The sequence below is a fragment of the Malaclemys terrapin genome, chromosome 5, assembly GCF_027887155.1.
Source record: "Malaclemys terrapin pileata isolate rMalTer1 chromosome 5, rMalTer1.hap1, whole genome shotgun sequence".
Classification (NCBI taxonomy): Eukaryota; Metazoa; Chordata; order Testudines; family Emydidae; genus Malaclemys; species Malaclemys terrapin.
In genome coordinates this window covers 98,590,463-98,610,147 of record NC_071509.1, presented here as the reverse complement: position 1 = coordinate 98,610,147, position 19,685 = coordinate 98,590,463, and the positions used below count along the sequence as shown (strand labels likewise).

Here is a 19,685-nt window from a genome sequence, read left to right as displayed (position 1 = left end):
GGGGTGGGCCGCGCCTCCTCCTCCCCCCCCCCCCCTTACCTGCTTCAGGCTTCCCGCGACTCAAATGTTCGCGGGAAGCAGGGGAGGGGGCGGGCGCGGGGGCGGGGCTGGGGGCGGGGCTGGGGCCCCTTTAAAGTGTCCTCCTTTCGGAGGCACTAAATATGGTAACCCTAGTTAATCGGTCACCTGTTTAGAATGAAAGGATCCAGTATGCTGAATGCTGTAATGCAATTGGATTATTTCATATTGAAAAGATATGACACTTTTCATAAGCCTACAGGCCTACACTATTTTAGTTTGTAAAAAGGATTATATGTGACTTCAAAAGTGCATTGAATTTGTTGGAGATTTCTTAGTTTGTCTTTTGAGGTGGGTGTTTGACACTTAATGAAACAGAGGAGTAACCTGTGCAAATGTACAAGCAGTGATCGCTCTATTGCTCTCACTATCAGAGCTGGGTGAAATATGTCAGTTCCCATACACACAGGTTGCAACACTCCTTTTTGTCGGGCTCTACACATGGTTTCACATCTCTTGAAGTTCCCTTTGAACAGTCAAGTTTGTAAAACATCCTGTCAAGGAAAATGAAGCAAGTAAAAGCTTCTTGGAGTTTGGGATGACTCTGATTTACACATAAATATAAATGATTTATGTTTAAATTAAAAATTTGCGGAGGAAAAATTATCTGAATGCATAGTCATAAAATTCTTTTAAAAAACCTATAAAATATCACTTTGCAATCATAACAGACTAGAACAGTCAAGATGTGCATAAGGCTGCACTGCAACTGCATGACTACATTTCTGTGACCTTTATGCATTTGCACCCCATCTACTGCCTACTCGTCACCCTTGCTAGTCATAGCTAAGAATCCTGCAAGTACTTTTGCACATAAATAACTTTACTTGTGTGAAGGGTTCCAGTAAATTCAGTGGGATTCTGCATGTGTGTGTAAAGTTAATCTGTATAGGTGTTTGCAGAATCCTTAGAATGTAAACACTTTTCTGGCATAGATCACGTCTCTTTTTGTCTGCTGTGAAGCACCTAGCACAATTTTGGGTGCAGTAAAATAAATAAACAATAGTAGAATAGAGAAAACATGACAGAATAGGGTAAATATAATATATATTGAAGGATGTGCCGTATCCAAAATCCTTCCTCTTACTGTAGCAACCTTTCCTCATCCCCTAACCCCCTCCACACACACACACACAAGGACAGCATGTCAGCAAAATGTAATATTGATTTCTATGAAAACGGAGAGAGCACATTATACTTATATACTCTATAATGTTATCCCCCCTAATAATTATAATCAGATCATGTTATAATTCTACCATTTATCTTTCTTTTTTGTACGCTTGTCTTAGTATTATGGCTGAAGCGTCTTTGTAGGGCGTGTGAACTTAGCTTTGAACCATGATGTATTTCTGAGGAACTACAGCATATCCACACCTACCTGGTTAGTTGTCAAAAGGTTGTTCTTGTTTCCTGTTGACTTACAGGAGGAGAATGCACACATACAATTATTAGGGTTACCATTCGTCCGGATTTACCCGGACATGTCCTCCTTTTTGTGCTAAAAATAGCGTCCGGGGGGAATTTGTAAAGCACTCACAATGTCCGGGATTTCCCCCTCCCCCGGCAGAGCAGAGCGAGCGGCTGGGAGGGCTGCAGGAAAGTCCCGGGCTGGACTCCGGAGCAGCTGGAGAGGAGCTCCGCCCTGCATTCTGAGCAAGTGTCTCAGCACAAAGTGCAGCCCTCCCCTTTTGCAACTGGGAGCGGTTTCTGCCATGCAGGGTAGCAAAACGGGAGCGAGAGCACTTTGTGCTGATACAAGGGCAGCTCTCCCCTGCAACCCGGTCCGGACCAGGGACCGGGTTTTGTTGTGCAGGGCCAGGGACCGGGTTTTGTTGTGCTGGGGAGCTCAGCCACGTGTCCGGCTCGCACAGAGCCCAACACCCTGTTCTGAGCAGCAGGGTAAGGGGGGGCAGGAGAAGGGGCAGGGAGGTTCTGGAGGGGGCAGTCAAGAAACGGGGGGGGGGCTTTTTGGGGGGAGTGGAGAAAGTTTTGGGCAGTCAGGGTACAGGTAGGGGGTAGGGTCCTGGTGGGCAGTTGGGGGGGGTCTTAGGAGGGGGCAGTTAGGGGACAAGGAACAGGGAGTCTTAGGTAGGGGGTGGGGTTCTGGAGGGCAGTTAGGAGCAGGGGTCCCAGGAGGGGGCAGTCAGGGGACAAGGAGCGGGGGGGGTAGGGGGCTGGGAGTTCTGGGGGGGAGCTGTCAGGGGGCAGGGGTGGGGAGAGGGATCGGAGCAGTCAGGGGACAGGGAGCAGAGGGGTTTAGATGGGTTGGGAGTTCTGGGGGGGGCTGTCAGGGGGCAGGTGTGCGGAGAGGGATCGGAGCAGTCAGGGGACAGGGAGCAGAGGGGTTTAGATGGGTTGGGAGTTCTGGGGGGGGCTGTCAGGGGGTGGGGAGTGGTTGGATGGGGCGTGGGAGTCCCAGGGGTCTGTCTGGGGGTGGGGGTGTGGATAAAGGTTGGGGCAGTCAGGGGACAAGAGGCAGGGAGGCTTAGATAGTCCTGGGGGGCAGTTAGGGGCAGGGGTCCCAGGAGGGGGTAGTCAGGGGACAAGGAACGGGGGGAGGGTTGGGAGGTCAGGGGGGGCGGGAAGTGGGAGGGGCAGGGGCGGGGCTAGGGCGGGGCTCCTCCCGTCCTCTTTTTTGCTCGCTGAAATATGGTAACCCTACAATTATAGCTTAAGAGGATATCTGCCTTTTGCAGGGTATAATTTTTCACCTACTTTGCCTAGTAATCACTACTTTATAAAAAAAATAATTCATTTGAACCCAACATAACGTAATGGTGAGTTCCATTAAGCTCCCTATATTCTATAAGATTTCACAAGAGTCCACAACAGTTCATTTCACTCCAAACAGAGACCAATTTCTCAAGTTTCATTATGAAATCATAGCAAAATTATGAAACTCACAAACCTGTTAATTTTGCTGTGAGTTTCAGAGAAATATTGGCAGTCCCAAATGTCTACTAAAGTAATTTTGTATCTAATATTGGCAGTTTTTCATATTATTTAGGTTGCATTGTGAAAAGTTCATACAGCTCTGGGAATATAAGAAAATAGGAATGACCATATTGGATCAGATCAATGGTCCATCTAGTCCAGTATCCTGTATCTGATAATGGCTCATACCAGCTGCTTCAGAGGAAGGTTCAAGAAATCTTGCACCAGATAATTGTGGAATGACATCCACAAAGTGAAAAATTATCCATAAACCTCATTAGTTCGAATTTGGCTTATACTCTGAAGCATCTATACCTTCCAAAATTTTATTTTGTTTGTTTGTTATTCTTTACCAGTAACACTTTTGGGTGTTCTGGTACAGTGGCATAGCCAGGGTCTAAGTGTAGGGGGAGCAAACAGAAAAAAGCCCCCCCCCCTTGGCTCCTCCCATTTCCCCCCCAGATTAACCCCGGGGCCCGGCTCAGGACTCCTGCGGGCTTCCCGGGGGTGCGCATACCCCTGTCCCCCCGCGGTCCCGGGAGAGTTTCTCCTCCCCAGACCGCTCTGCAGGTGTCCCCCGCCAGGCTGCGCTGCCCATCCCCACCTGTCCCCCCCGCCTGGGGCTCCAGGTTCCTGCGCCGCGCCAGGGCCCCCCGTCCAGACAGCGCAGCCTGTGCCCCTGCCCTGTGGGCCCGGCCCCGGGGAGCCCCTCGCCCGGAGGGGACCCGCCAGTGCAAGGCACTGGACTCCCGCCGCTCACATTCTGTCCTGCGCCACCGCCAGTCCCCGGCCGATCCCGGCCCCGGCTCCGGCACTGGGCGGGGATCGCTTGGCCTCCAAGCCGCCGCAGGAGGTGGCTGCGCCTGCTGCGATGTTGGGGCCACGTGGGGCGCGATGGCCAAGGAGCCAGCCCCCTCTCTCCTCCGTCCGTGCCTGCCGCCCCCCACCCCCCATGGCTCTTCTGGCAGTGCTGGGCCAGCGCTGCTTTTGGGAAAAGGGGTGAGGGGAAGCGGCTGCTTTCCCTGCACCCCGCTAGCTACGATACTGCTCTGGTATCCATAGAGAGAGCTAATCCTTTTTTTGAATCCAACAAAGCTCTCGTTCTGAATCATAACTGATGGCAATGAGTTCTGAAGATCAACTGTGCTACTCTATATTGCAGATATCATTTGGGATACTTCAGGTTCAGTGTCTTTTGGGTGCCAGTGCTCAGCCTGTGAAAAGCTGCTGTATGTGGCACACACTATGTCTGCACTGCAATATAAAAAACCATGGCACTGAGTCTTTGAGCCCAGGTCAGCTGAGACCCAACCCCCTTGCGAGGTCTCAAAGCCTAGGCTTCATCCCAAGTTCAAAGGTTTACACTGCAATTGTATAGCCTCTCAGCCCATGAGCCGAAGTCCACTAACCTGGGCCTACTGTGGCCATGCCATAGGTCTTTTATTGCAGTGAGATGTACCCACCAATTTTGCAGAGTCTTCAGTGGTGGTGATGATCTCTGTAGTCTCTTCACTTTTCTGTTTAGAAAGGCAGAGAGAAAATGAGTTCACACCAAGCCATACCCTTTTCATTCAGAAGACTGCTCCATTAGTACCTCAAGAGCAAAAACATGTATACTGAACAAAAGAGTGGATTTGGAAAGGAAAATGTGTTGTATTTCTATTTGGTAGGACTTGACTCAGTGTGTTGTAGAGTGCAATTACTTATTTCTTAAATCAGATGATTTGTTTGGACATTGTAAATGAGGGTTGGACTGAAACTGCTGGCAGTTAATTTAGCTAGACTTTGAGAAACTGACAAGAACAACACAATAAATTATCTGCACAGGCAACAATTTTGTTTTTAACATTGGCTACTTTCTACTTACATAAAGCCAGTGTCTCGTAATATTAACTGAAGTGTGTGGGTTTGGGGGTTTTTTTATTTTATTTTATTCATCTCTCTCTTATATAGTCAAATGCTTTTGATTTATTCACAATGAAGCCTGCAAAAGATAATGCTTTCTTGTTTCTCTGCCGGTTATAATCCCCTGGCATATATTTGTGTCTGCTTATTGAACATTTTAGTTGTTAAAACAATGCTTAGAGTAGTTTGTTCTGCTGAAATCTAGCATTAGTTGACACTTAACTATTTTTATATTCCTGGTTAATAGTTTTGAGAAAATAACCTTTATTACTAATATCGTTTATCTAACATAGTTGAAGTTCAACAGTTGGAAACCTTTGTACACTCTTATTTCAAAGACTGTTGGTCAGAGAGTCTTTGTCAAGGGAAAGGAATTGGTTGGCATTCATATTAATGTAATATATTTTCAGATGGTGTTTGCAGAAATTCTAACACACACTAAGGGCAGAGGCAAAGTGCTGCTCCTGCCTGCTGCTGTATGTGTGTTGTGGGGAGGGAGGATAGGAAGTGATCACAGAGTGCTTCTCTTGCATAACACGGCACCCCTAGAAATAAGTACAGAGTGAATCACATGGACAGTTTTGTTTCTTATCTCATCAAGAAGAAAAGCCCTAAGCAAAAAAGAACAACTTGAGAAAGGGTTGGGGAGAGAGGGTGGAAGAACAACACAACACCAACTAACCAACACACCTGGGGTAGAGTTAAAAAACAGTCATGAGAGATAAATCTGTTTCTCTTTTTTTTTTTCTTCTTTTAATAGTGCGGCTTCATGACAGCATATCAGAAGAAGGATTCCATTACTTAGTCTTTGATTTGTAAGTATATGCCATGTGTATGCTTGTATAACAAAAGCACACCGGGGACCTGATGTTCAAAATTTTTAGGAGCAAAAATAAGCTCATAAAATGATGTGCATGCACATGGCCAGGATGATGCATAACTGATCAGTTGTGTGTACACATCTGACTTGTATATGTCACTGTGATAACAGCATGTGCAGAGCTTTGCATATCCAAATGTTGAAAACCCTCCTCAATGTATTTTAAACATCAGCTTAAACTAACACCAAACTGCTATATGTTTTGAAGTTATTAATCACAGTTGTGATTTTTCCCCCCATAGCTGTAGCTGCTCAAAATTCTGTTTATTTTGAATTTGACTTTTAGCAAGTTTAATAAAGGATTTTCTTCTTGAAATTTAATAAAGGATTTTCTCATTATCTCAGAACAAACTAGCCCATCCTGTGATTACTATCTGTGGATTTTAGAATTACTATAAGTGTATAATATGTAATATATTAGTCATATAACAAAATGTTATCAGTTCTGTACACTGAATACTGTATTATAGATGGGACTGGTAGTGTTACCTGTCATTAAGGTTGCCCGACACTTCATGTTAAAAGATCTTGTTTTCAGTTGCTGATAACTTTGCCAAACGTGAACCATTCAGGCTGAAATTTTCTATGCTGGGAGTCTACCTCAAGATGAATTTTGAGGGAGAATTTTAGCCAAAACAGTTCAGATATTTCTGAGAGTGAAACTAGGGGAAAATATGTTGTGGTGTTCATGTTTAAACAAATTCTGGCAAACTTTTATTTTTGTTTGAGAAATTCTAGTGCCTCCATGTTTTGAAGCAGATGCTTGAAATTTTGAAGGAATGAGATAGGGATGTGGTAAGGATGTGCCTTTTGCCATCCCCATGGCAATCCATGAAAATTTGGCCAAGGTATTCGTTTTTGAGAAATTTCAGTTTGCACATGCTCAATAGAGACTTGCTGGAGCTTTTTAACTAATTTCCCTGAATCCATGCATGTTGGATATGCTCCAGCCAGGGCTGCTGCTGGCCAGACTGGGACCATGCACCAGAACTGAGAGCAGTGAGACTCTCTTGCCTCTATTTTCCCTGCTGAATCCAGGCAGTGTGGAGGAGGAAGCTGCTGCCTGACTCAGATGCAAAGGGGACAAGAACTGGAATTGAGGGTGGGTCTGGAGATCCTGGGACTTAGTCTGGCCGGGGGGAGGGAAATTGGGACTTGTCGTTGAGAATGGTTGGAACTGAGCCTGGATGGGCAAGGAGACTAGGACAAGGAGTTGGGGGAAGTACACTGAGGTTGGATGAGGAGCCCAGGGATGGATACTGGAGTGGAAGTCAGTAGGGATGAGATCCATGGGGACAGGCATTGGAAGCAGGTGGGAGAGCAACAGATCAGATGAGGATCTGGGAAGTGGGATGGGAACTGAGAATGCCTGGGCAAGAAAACTGGAAGTGAGGGAGATTGGAACCAAAACAGGGAGTTCAGATGGGTGAGAATAGGACTTGCTCAGCAAGGCGACTGGGGCTGGGATGACAAACCACAGCAGTGGAGACTAGGACTAGTTAAGTTAGGAGAATGGCACTGGGTGAGGAGCCAGGAGTGGGGAAGAAACAGGACTCGGACAGGAACTGGTTTGAGGGGACGGAATAGAAGGGACCAATCTTGAGGGGAATGGGTAGAAGAATCGTGCCCACTAGAGGACATACCCCACCAGAATCTGGAATGGAACCCAAGATGCCTGAGTCTCGCCATTCCTCTGCTGTCAGCAAATGTCTGTGAAACCCACTGGCAAAGTGCATGTCTCATCCCCCTCTCGTGCTGATCCACATAAAGGATGACAGCCTACTACTGCTATCGGTTACTCTGTTAGCTTAAATGGCACAAGTCTGTGCAACAGAAGCTACTGATGTCCATATGCTATATGATGGAATTTCTGTATTTTCAGTTTGTGTTTTTAAAACCTAGGAAATTACACCTAAAAAACCTGTGTTAAAAGAATGTTATTTAGATTGCAAAGTCAAGCACTCAAACTTAGGAAATGCCAAAATTAAGGTTGCCTGTGGAGCTCTACCTAATTCAGCCACCTTGTGTGTGTTCATTATGTGATGTAGTGCTTAATTACATGATCATGTACTATTTTTTTCCACAAGATCACTGCCTCATTCAGTGCACATGATGGACATGCTCTGGAGACAAATCAGTGTTGTTCAATGAATGAGGCTGTGGTCTGTGAGACCCCAGCTTCATTTGTTGCAGAAATTGGAAGGTTTGTAATGAGTGAGGCAGGGATTGCAGGAAGAGAGAGAATGGTCTCATGGCTAAAGCAGTTCAGTGCTGCCCTGCAGAACTGCATTCTGTCTCTGCGTCTGCAGAGAATTCCTGTGTGATGCTACACAAATCTGTTCAAGCAAACTTTTCATAGACGGACACTAATTCCTCTTTTTCTGGTTGCCTGACTTGAAACTGAAAGTCTGATTTGCAGAAGTGCTGAGCACTCACTGCTGCAACTGAAGTCAATGGGAGCTGTGCTTTGAACATATGAAGTGGTATTATAGCACTATGTACTTTGAAAAAGAATGACTTCTTTGTTTCGGTTTTCACCGAGAAGTCTGAAGGAATGCCTAACATAGTGAATGCTAATGGGAAGGGGGTAGGTTTAACAGATAAAATTAAAAAAGAACAAGTTAAAAATCACTTAGAAAAGTTAGATGCCTGCAAGTCACCAGGGCCTGATGAAATGCATCCTAGAATACTCAAGGAGCTAATAGAGGAGGTATCTGAGCCTCTAGCTATTATCTTTGGAAAATCATGGGAGAAGGGAGAGATTCCAGAAGACTGGAAAAGGGCAAATATAGTGCCCATCTATAAAAAGGGAAATAAAAACAACCCAGGAAACTACAGACCAGTTAGTTTAACTTCTGTGCCAGGGAAGATAATAGAGCAAGTAATTAAGGAAATCATCTGCAAACACTTGGAAGGTGGTAAGGTGATAGGGAATAGTCAGCATGGATTTGTAAAAAACAAATTGTGTCAAATCAATCTGATAACTTTCTTTGATAGGATAATGAGTCTTGTGGATAAGGGAGAAGCTGTGGATATGGTATACCTAGACTTTAGTAAGGCATTTGATACGGTCTCGCATGATATTCTTATCGATAAACTAGGCAAATTCAATTTAGATGGGGCTACTATAAGGTGGGTTTATAACTGGCTGGATAACCGTACTCAGTTGTTATTAATGGTTCCCAATCCTGCTGGAAAGGCATAACAAGTGGGGTTCCGGAGGGGTCTGTTTTGGGACCGGCTCTGTTCAATATCTTCATTAACGACTTAGATATTGGCATAGAAAGTACGCTTATTAAGTTTGCGGATGATACCAAACTGGGAGGGATTGCAACTGCTTTGGAGGACAGGGTCATACTTCAAAATGATCTGGACAAATTGGAGAAATGGTCTGAGGTAAACAGGATGAAGTTTAACAAAGACAAATGGAAAGTGCTCCACTTACGAAGGAAAAATCAGTTTCACACATACAGAATGGGAAGAGACTGTCTAGGAAGGAGTACGATAGAAAGGGATCTAGTGGACCACAAGCTAAATATGAGTCAACAATGTGATGCTGTTGCAAAAAAAAACACACATGATTCTGGGATGTATTAACAGGTGTGTTGTGAGCAAGACAAGAGAAGTCATTCTTCCGCTCTACTCTGCTCTGGTTAGGCCTCAGCTGGAGTATTGTGTCCAGTTCTGGGCACCGCATTTCAAGAAAGATGTGGAGAAATTGGAGAGGGTCCAGAGTAGAGCAACAAGAATGATTAAAGGTCTAGAGAATATGACCTATGAAGGAAGGCTGAAAGAATTGGGTTTGTTTAGTTTGGAAAAAAGAAGACTGAGAGGGGACATGATAGCAGTTTTCAGGTATCTAAAAGGGTGTCATAAGGAGGAGGGAGAAAACTTGTTCACCTTAGCCTCTAAGGATACAACAAGAAGCAATGGGCTTAACCTACAGCAAGGGAGGTTTAGGTTGGACATTAGGAAAAAGTTCCTAACTGTCAGGGTGGTTAAATACTGGAATAAATTGCCTAGGGAGGTTGTGGAATCTCCATCTCTGGAGATATTTAAGAGTAGGTTAGATAAATGTCTATCAGGGATGGTCTAGACCAGGGGTCGGCAACATTCGGCACGCGGCTCGCCAGGGTAAGCACCCCGGCGGGCCGGGCCAGTTTTATTTACCTGCTGACGCGGCAGGTTCGACCGATCGCGGCCCCCACTGGCCGCGGTTCGCCGTCCCGGGCCAATGGGGGCGGCGAGAAGCTGCGGCCAGCACATTGCTCGCCCGCGCCGCTTCTCGCCGCCCCCATTGGCCCGGGACGGTGAACCGCGGCCAGTGGGGGCCGCGATCGGCCGAACCTGCCGCGTCAGCAGGTAAATAAGACTGGCCTGGCCCGCCAGGGTGCTTACCCTGGCGAGCCGCTTGCAGAACGTTGCCGACCCCTGGTCTAGACAGTATTTGGTCCTGCCATGCAGGCAGGGGACTGGACTCGATGACCTCTCGAGGTCCCTTCCAGTGCTAAAATCTATGAATCTATGAATAAATCAAGTCCCACGTGTCTCAGGGCACCTCAATTAGTGGACACTTTGGACTAAAGCTGGCCAGAACTTTCCAGACAGAACATTTTCCCATCAGGAAATGCTGATTTGTCAAAACAGAGAGATTCTCTGGGAACATGTTGACTTTTGGCTAAATTTTGACAGAAACCAGGGAGGTTTCTGAAACTTGATTCCCTGCCACTTCACCTGCCTCCATGGTTCCTTGGCAGTCTGCTGGAGAAGGTTCTGGGGAGATTGGGCTTCCAGGCTCTAGAATCAGAACAACAGAAATTTTAAAATTGCATATTTCCCACGGGATGGAAATTCCAGGTCCAGCCCAGCTATACTTTTGTTCTTAATCTAGCTGTGCCTCAGTTCCCTATCTGTAAAATAGGAATAAAAATATCTACTCATCTCACAGGGGTGTTGTGAAAATAAATTCATTATAGTTTGTGAAGCACTCAGATATTGTAATGATAGCCACCATACCAAACATCCATAAGTAAATTAAAAGTTCTGTCTTTAAAATAGGGTTTGCATAAAGCATAGCAAATAATGTTGCTGTGGAGCCACACATTGAACGAAAAGAAAATAAGGAATAGGTGCTCATTAAGTGAGCACTGCCCCATCTGGATTGAAAGCGGCAGGGGTCCTGTGAGGTAAAATAGCATGTATTTACATAATTAAACACTATCGTAATGTACACATACAAAGGATCATAATTAAGGTTGCACAGGAAACCTTCATTCTGGCATTTCCTAATTTTGGAGTTCTTGATTTTGCTACCTTAACAATGTACTTTTTACTGTAGTTTTTGTGTGTGTGGTTGTCTAGATTCTTTGTATATGATGCAGTTAGTGCTTAAAGAGAAAATCACAAATGCAATATCAAGTTAATGTGAATGCCAAGCGGAAGTTCACAGTGTTGTATACTTTGTAACTATCATTACATTTCTATTTTTGTCATACTGATGCACTTTTTTTAAAAAACTCTCATGACATGAGTTTCTGCTGTGGAATTGACTGAAAACGGTTAAATACCCATTTTTTACCCATAAATATTTTGTGTCCCAGAATATTAATCATTGTGGAAAAGAACAACCATGTAAAGAAGGACTTTAACACTGTAGCAAATTACATAGAACAGGACATTTTAATACAAGAAACTTACGTTGCCAGTAATTTTCTATGGCTGGGTCTACACTACCCGCCTGAATCGGCAGGTAGAAATCGACCTCTCGGGGATCGATTTATCGCGTCCCAACAGGACGCAACAATCAATCCCCGAATCGACACTCTTACTCCACCAGCAGAGGTGGGAGTAAGCGCCGTCGACGGGAAGCCGCAGAGGTCGATTTTGCTGCCGTCCCTACAGCGGGGTAAGTTGGCTGCGATACGTCGAATTCAGCTACGCTATTCGCGTAGCTGAATTTGCGTATCTTAAATCGACCCCCCCCTGTAGTGAAGATGTAGCCTGTATCTCTCTTTCAACTTCTGTAGATATTTATATCTGAATAAGGATTTCCTCACTATCAACTCTGCCTTCTGCTTAATCTTGGAATGAAATCAATATCATGTGTTTATGACCACAGTCCAGGTTTAGCCTAAGTTTACTTCCACATTTTTTGCCTTGGAAAAAGGCTCTGTACGCTTCTTGGGTGCTGTGAGTGTCAAGACCAAACTTTATTCTAAACTGGGTAATGACCTCTTTAGAAACACATGTGTAATGCTGGTTTCAGCCTTGAACAGCTTCCCCCTTTCCCAAGGGCAGAGTAACTCCACTAAACCTCACTGCCATTAGTGCACATTTTTATATACATTATTGTTATTTAATTAACAGACACACAATTTATACAAATTAGATATTTAGGAAGTCAAATGACTATATGCCTCTGAAATGTAAGTTTGCTGGGAGGAAATTGTCAGGAAAAGGAAACATACCAAAGTAAATAGGTAGAGTTTTTGCCATTTCACAGGAAAGCTCTGTGTTTGCTAGACTGAATGATAAACCTGATTTCCCGAAAAAGACGAAGAATTCTCTGCATGTACAGCTTTTACAGCCTGGAGAAGCAGCTTCATTTGAACATTGTTCCAGTGGAATTCAGAATGCACAGCATGTATCAAGAAACTCTCTTATTATAGCAACACTAGTCCTCCTTCAGATTGCCATTTCATTTCAGTAATTGCGAAGCTGAAAATCCTGTGCACCCTCTAAAAAGGTGGTTTACTCTTTGAGGCCATATGCCTCCCTGTTGATATTCTTTTTACAGCGATTGCATCTATCTATTTATTTCATTATCATGTATTGTACTATTAAGAAATAAAGTAATTCTAACACTGACAAATTGTATACATTAAACTAGTAGAGACAAAAGCTATTGCCAAAAGGTTGTTGTCACAGAGACTAAGGGTAACATTAGCAGAAAGCAGCTGTTTATATCCTCTGCCCATGCTGATCCTATATTGTTTTCCTAAATGTTCCTAGATTACTCTAACTCAGTGGTTCTTAACCTGGATGCACGCACCCTCTGGGGGTGCGAGATGCCCTTTCTGGGGGTGCGAGACATGCCAGTTTTTTTTAGAATACACAAATTAAGCACAGGCACGTAAGTACAACTACTTTGTTTAATCAAACCTATGTATTTATTAACATTATACATTTTTTAATGATTACTGTAATAGACAAACAAAAAAATATATGGTTTAAAAAACTGACCTACTTCAATGATTTTTGATAAGGGGTGCAAGAACATATTTTGAGAACCAAAGGGGTGCAAGCTGCAGTAAAGGTTAAGAACCACTGCTCTAACTAGTAAAGGGGGAGTGCTTGGTAACTTGATCGATGTGTAACAAGGTCTCTATGTGAAAACAAAATGAAATATACTGATGTCACACATACCTTCTATGGGAAAGACCGATTTTTCCACCCATGTGAAATGTTATTGCTGTCAGTTCGTGGGTGCAGGCAGATGAAAGTCAGATATGCTACAGTATAAAGGTTTTAGTTCTATGGGGGTCATCTCTTCTGGCAACCGGCAGAGGGCCTTTTTTGTGTTTAGCCCTTTTATTAATGTATTTTTAGAAGCTATATCTACTGTAGTTGCACTTGCTGTGTTTGTGCAATATATTGGGTGTATAATAGAAGGGGTATCTCAGCAAATTATAGGTACCATGTGGGCCGGGACAGTTGATCAGTATACAAATGTCAAATAGCTCTTTGCACCCCATATGTATAACTTGGTAGGGATAGCACAAAAAGAGAGTCAGATTCTGCTGTTACACCAATGCAAATGTACATGAATTCTGTGAACTTCAAAGTCAGAGACACTCTCTTGCAGAGACAGACAAGCCTTCTGAAGTGTACGTTGCTTGTGTGTGTTATATAAGGGACCAGACAATCAGAATCAGCCTATGAATAGCCTAAGGGGCCTGCAGTTCACCTCAGGGAAATAGCTGGCAATGTGTGTTTCAGTTTGTGGTCCTCTTTAAGAAGACTGGATTGCAACTGGATTGCATGTATTTATATGTTTGTGAAATATGCCATCTAAGAGTCAGAGAGAGTAATAAAAGAAAAGAAATCCTGCAAGCTGGGGAGGTAAGTTGATTGTGAGGTCTCTTGGAAGGTGGGAGCAGTATGTGTTTCATTCTTGTTTTTAGTGGAAATGAATTTATTTTTATTTTTACTTTCAAACTAAAAAATAACTATTTCTTTAGAAGTGCTCTAAATCCACTGATGACATGAAACATATCATTTGCAGCAGTTATAAATGTCTACTTTTAAATGCACTTTGGTGACTTGTTAGAAAAATTAATGGAGGTAAAAGATTTAGAATGTTTTATATCCTACAAAAATGTCCTTTCTATGTTTCTTTAGTATGGAAACTACATACTTGGCTTTTTTTAAAGTGATCTCGGATTGTGGCATAAGACTACCATATCCCACCCTGTCCGGAATTGTTCCTTGATCTTAATGTTTGCTTTCAGACTGTGTGGGATTAAATACTACCGTATCTTTATAAATTCTCTTAAAATGGCATACTATCCAAGAAACTGGGGTGGGGGAGGGAGGAAGGAGGCTTTTCTGTTAATAGAAAAAGGGATAATTTTCACAATCTGATAATTTCTTTACAATGACTGTTCTGGATAAATTTGCTATTTGAAAGGAGAGTTTGCTGGTTTGTTTGTATACCTTAATACCGGTTGTGCTTTGATCTGAACCATTTTGGGTGGTATATCTTTTGCATAAGCTTGCATGTGATGGAGTATAGTTTAAAAACGAGAAGGAGCCCTTCTGCCTAATTTTATATTATTTCTGCACATTTAAGCATGAATCACTTTTATTCTGTTTTGTTACATGAAACAGTACCCTAATAGCTATTTTACTGTAATTCACTGGTTGAGATTTTAATTGCCCAAAAATCCAGGAATTCAAAGTGACAGTTCTCCCAAGTGTAAATCCTCCGACTTGCATTTATGCACAAATGTGAAGGACTCCTTGTAAATAGTGCTGCAGATCCCTGTTAGATGTACTAATGTAACATAATAATGTGCCCTATTTATTTTTTCTATGTTGAGTGTTCAAATTTGAGCACAAGGTTTTAGACATTTTGGTGGCAATGTGTTTCTGGATATTTTTCTGTACCAGTGCATGGTAGAGTGATTGCCTTGTGCCATGCGTAAGGAATGGAATTTTTATTCTTCTAGCAACATGGGTCCTACATCTGTCAGAAAATAATATTGAGTAGGTTGTGGTTGCTGCTATGATGCTCTTCTCAGTGAAGATATTGTTCCAAGTCTGCTCCTCCCAACAGGTATAGCTTTCACGGGGAGGTGTGTCAACAGACCTGAGATTGACAAAAAACACTTAAGAATGCATGCTAGCTATGACTATGCAGGCATTCACTGGTGTTTACTGGTGAATTTAAGGTTGGAGGCCTCAGCTGCCTTTTGCTGAAATCAGTTTTATACTACTGAAACTCCACTGACTTTATTGAAGCTAGTCATGATTTATACTGATGTAAGTCAGAGGAGGATCATTCTCTTGTGAGGGTAAGTTGCATATTATTTACAACTCTTGTCTTTCTCTGTCTCTTACATGCACTTGCACGCATGTACACATGCAGGGCATTCTAGATTACATGTGATAGTTGCATGGGCCAACGTGCAAAGTAATACCAAGTCACTGAAATTACTTTTTATTCCCTTCCACCTCACTATACATATGCTCACATGCATACACATGAACATTTATTTCTGAGTCATTCTATATGTAGGTAGCTCTTTTATGTTTCCTTCAGCCTCCTAACATTTTTTGTTGCTCTTCTTTGAATGCACTTAAAGTTTTCAATGTTGTTATGGTAGTTTATGCCATATACTGAATACAATATTCAGATTATGGTTGAACTGAAGCAGCATAAAGATTAGAGCTGGTAACAAAATTTGGAAGGAAAAACTGTTTTCAACAAAAATAGTCCTTTTTCAAAATATATTTTCACAAAATATTGTCAACATAGTCAAAAATGTTTACTTACTGAAAATTTTTTGCAAATTTGATCAAAAACACTATTGTAGACATTATTAAAATAGTCACAGAAAACTTGCATTTACAGAAAACAGTTTCCAGTAAACAAAAATGTTAAGTAATCATTTTGATATTTTTGATAAACATTTCCCAAAAAGTATTGAAATGTTTAAAAAACGGAAACACTTCAAATCCTTCAAAATTAAAACAATTTAAATTTTTTTCATGAAACTAGTGTGACAAAGTTCCTCCTCTATCTTGGTGGGTCCTGCGCTTATTGGCGGATTTTCTTGCCTCAGAGATTCACCATGTGGGTTGGGGAACAGCCCAGAGACCTTCCCCTCTGGGAGAACCCACAGTCCAGGTCAATTGGGAGGTTTGGGGGGAACCCAGGCCCACCCACCCTCTACTCCGGGTTTCAACCCAGGGCCCTGTGGACTGCAGCTGTCTATAGTGCCTCCTGTAACAGCTGCATGACAGCTACTTCCCCATGGCCTCCTCCAAACACTTTCCTTATTCTCACCACAGGACCATCCTCCTGGTGTCTGATAACGCTTGTGCTCCTCAGTCCTCCAGCAGCACACCCTCACCCTCTCCCTCTCAGCTCCTTACACCTCTTGCTCCCAACTCCTCACACTCCCCCCACAAACTGAAGTGAGCTCCTTTTTAAAACCCAGGTGCCCTGATTAGCCTGCCTTAATTGATTCTAGAAGCTTCTTCTTAATTGGCTCCAGATGTCCTAATTAGCCTGCCTGCCTTAACTGGTTCTAGCAGGTTCCTGATTACTCTAGTGCAGCCCCTGCTCTGGTCACTCAGGGAACAGAAAACTACTCATCCAATGACCAGTATATTTGCCCTCTACCAGACTCCTCTACCCCACTGGTCTGGGTCTGTCACACTAGTTTTTCATTTTTTTACCATTTGTAATAGATACAAATAATTACTTTTCTGTTCCACAATGTGTTGCCTCTGTGTATGTGAGATGGGAGAGGTGGATAGATACAGAGAAACATCACATAGGGCAATCTTAATGGAAAAAGGAGAAATAGTGGAAGGGGAATAGACTCTTATCTGGCTTTCTTACAGGGCTTTTATGTTAGTGTATCAGTGACTCCCAGGTAAATAAAATCTGTGATGTCCCTAGTGGACTTCATGAAGTTTTCTGCCTTTCTACCCTTTTTTAGCTAAAGAGGCTCTACTTATGAAATAAAGGTTGTTCAAGATCATTTAGCACCTGCATGCTACAGTGGGGAAAAAAATGAACAAGTCATCTTTTCATATTAGTGAGGCAGATGAGTTCAAATCCTGTTACTGCCATGTACACTCACAGTTATAGTACCTGAATGGAAACAGCTGAACCACTTGAAGATTCTTTTATATTAGTCAATTAAATCCTTTTTCATAGAGTCCAATGTATCCTGTTGTAAAACAGAGAGTACTTGTTGGAATACAATTGTTACATTCAGAATCAGCATTGCTGTAGAATTTTCAAGAGAAGGGGCTTGTGTGTGTCCATAGAAAGAAAAAAGGTCACAGGCCAATGTAAAAATATACAGCCATGGTAATTTGAAGGCTATTATTTCCGCCTTTGTATATGTCAATGAAAGCTATTTTAGTAAATAACAAGTGTAAGCCAGGAGATTAAAAAAAAAAGTGAATGTTTATTTTGTGGAGATTTTTTATTCGTGTTAACAATTTGAGAACCTGTCTTGTCCTGTTAAAGACTTGTTGATATGTATAAGCTTTTCTAAGCAATTATATTCTATACATGAGATAAATGTGCTCTCATAAATGATCACAACAAAAGACAATATTAGAAGCTACTTTAACACTAGCAAATGTTAGAAAATGGCTTACTGATTATAAAATTCATTGCACTGAATACAAATGCCCTCAAACTGAACAATGAAAAACTGCTAACTGCTGTTGCTCTTTTAAGGTGAAATGGAAGTAACTAGGCTTTATGTGGGAAGCCCTCCCTCTTGTTCCCAGATATGCATTCCCACAAAAAGATGCACATGGTGTAGAGAATATTGACAGCTCTGTATGATACTAATACTCTGGGTTTTTTTTTTTTAAGTAAACATGTTTAATTTGTCGTCATTGTAATGCACTCTTCAGAAAGTTATATACGGCGGACAGGAACAGAAAAGATATCACTGGCATGTGCAGAATGCATTGGGAACAGAACAATCAACTCAAATCCAGGGTAAAGAAATAACTCATGACAGATGCCTGCTTAGAAAGTAGATGCTACCTGGTGCCACAGCAGGATAGTGTAACTTGCAAATCCCTACAAATAAGAATCCAGCAATTTCCATATTCACCATTGTTCCCTCCACTGACACTTCATTAGGAGGAAACAGACAGAAGTGCCTAAGTGCTTTTTCAATCACATCTGTCTGTAAAAGAACCTTAAAGCGTTTTCTGGATGATAGTAGTATATTCATAGGTCTTAGTTCTGGTGAATATCTAACTGAATGAAAACACTTGTCCTGACAAGCTCTACCTTACAGAAATCATCCATAATAAGTGCTTGGTTTGGTTCTTTTGTATTTTTTTTTACTCTAGAAGATAATTGGTCAGTTGGTTTGCTCCCACCAATGCCGTACTTTGTAGAGTTTCTCAGGGAAAAGTGATGAGTCCCTGACCTCCATGTTATTGAAGGTTGAACAATATTAAGCTCATCCTCCTCCCCGGTTACTGATTCCATATATAGTTATTATCAAGCACACATCAGAAGGTTATGGCAATTAAGACAGGTTTATTACTTTTACTAACATTTATGACTATTGTCAAAGTAACAAAGGGGAGGAATAAGATTTATATATGGAATATATACATGTATACACTTAGAGCACTTTTTATAAAGAAGTCAATGTAAATAAATACTGAATGATATTTCTCTAAATCAGTGGTTCTCAACCAGGAGTACATGTTCCCCTGAGGGTACACAGAGGTCTTCCAGGCCATACATCAATTCATCTAGAAATTTGCCTAGTTTTACAAAAGGCTACATAAAAAGCACTAGCAAAGTCAGTACAAACTAAAATTTCATAGACAATGATTTGTTTGTACTGCACTGAAATGTACGTACAATATTTATATTCCAATTGATTGATGAATATATGGTAAAAATGAGAAAGTGAACAATTTTTCAGTAGTAGTGTGCTGTGACACTTCTATTTTTATGTCTGATTTTGTTTTTAAGTGAGGTGAAACTTGGGGGTAACCCAAGACACATCAGACTCTTGACAGAGATACAGTACTCTGGAAAGTTTGAGAGCCACAGTTCTAAATGAACAATAACTATTAACTTAAATATACTCACACAGTCTCTCAGATTACCCAAAAGCCTTCATCCAGTATGTCTACATAGATGATCTGGAAACCCCAAATAGTTGCTTTTCCTGATATCGAAGCGATGTTCACCATAAGACCCCAGTACACCCTTCTTGAAAGGTGATCACGTTCTAATCACACAGTCTTCATTCACAATATCCAAGGAGCACAACTTCTTGGCTCAAAGCCATGTTAACTGCAGTGATACGTACCAGCTCAGCTTGATGCCATGCCTTACTGAGCCGCATTAGTTATCTAAATAGAGAGCCCTTGATGCCAGGACTGCTCTTACTGAATTCCAGGGTGACTCAACGATATCACCCCTTTAATATCACCAGCCTGTAGCTAATATTCTAAATCAATCACAGCGCCTATCTTTAATTTTCTACAGGTTCCACAAAATATAGGACCTGATGCTGCTCTCACTAAATCAATAATAAAACTGACCTGTGTGTTCAGGATATGGCTTATAGCTTATGATATTATATGTGATTAC

The 19,685-nt window shown here is 42.3% G+C and overlaps 1 protein-coding gene across 15 annotated transcripts in view; it reads left to right on the top strand.

Annotated features, from left to right (window-relative positions):
* Positions 1–19,685, top strand: part of CAMK2D (calcium/calmodulin dependent protein kinase II delta) — a 263,534-nt gene that overhangs the window by 148,315 nt on the left and 95,534 nt on the right. For all 15 annotated transcript variants that reach the window (XM_054028973.1, XM_054028971.1, XM_054028980.1 and 12 more), the window contains exon 4: positions 5,681–5,735. In XM_054028973.1, the coding sequence (XP_053884948.1) occupies positions 5,681–5,735 (55 nt within the window). The remainder of the gene's footprint in view (positions 1–5,680; positions 5,736–19,685) is intronic.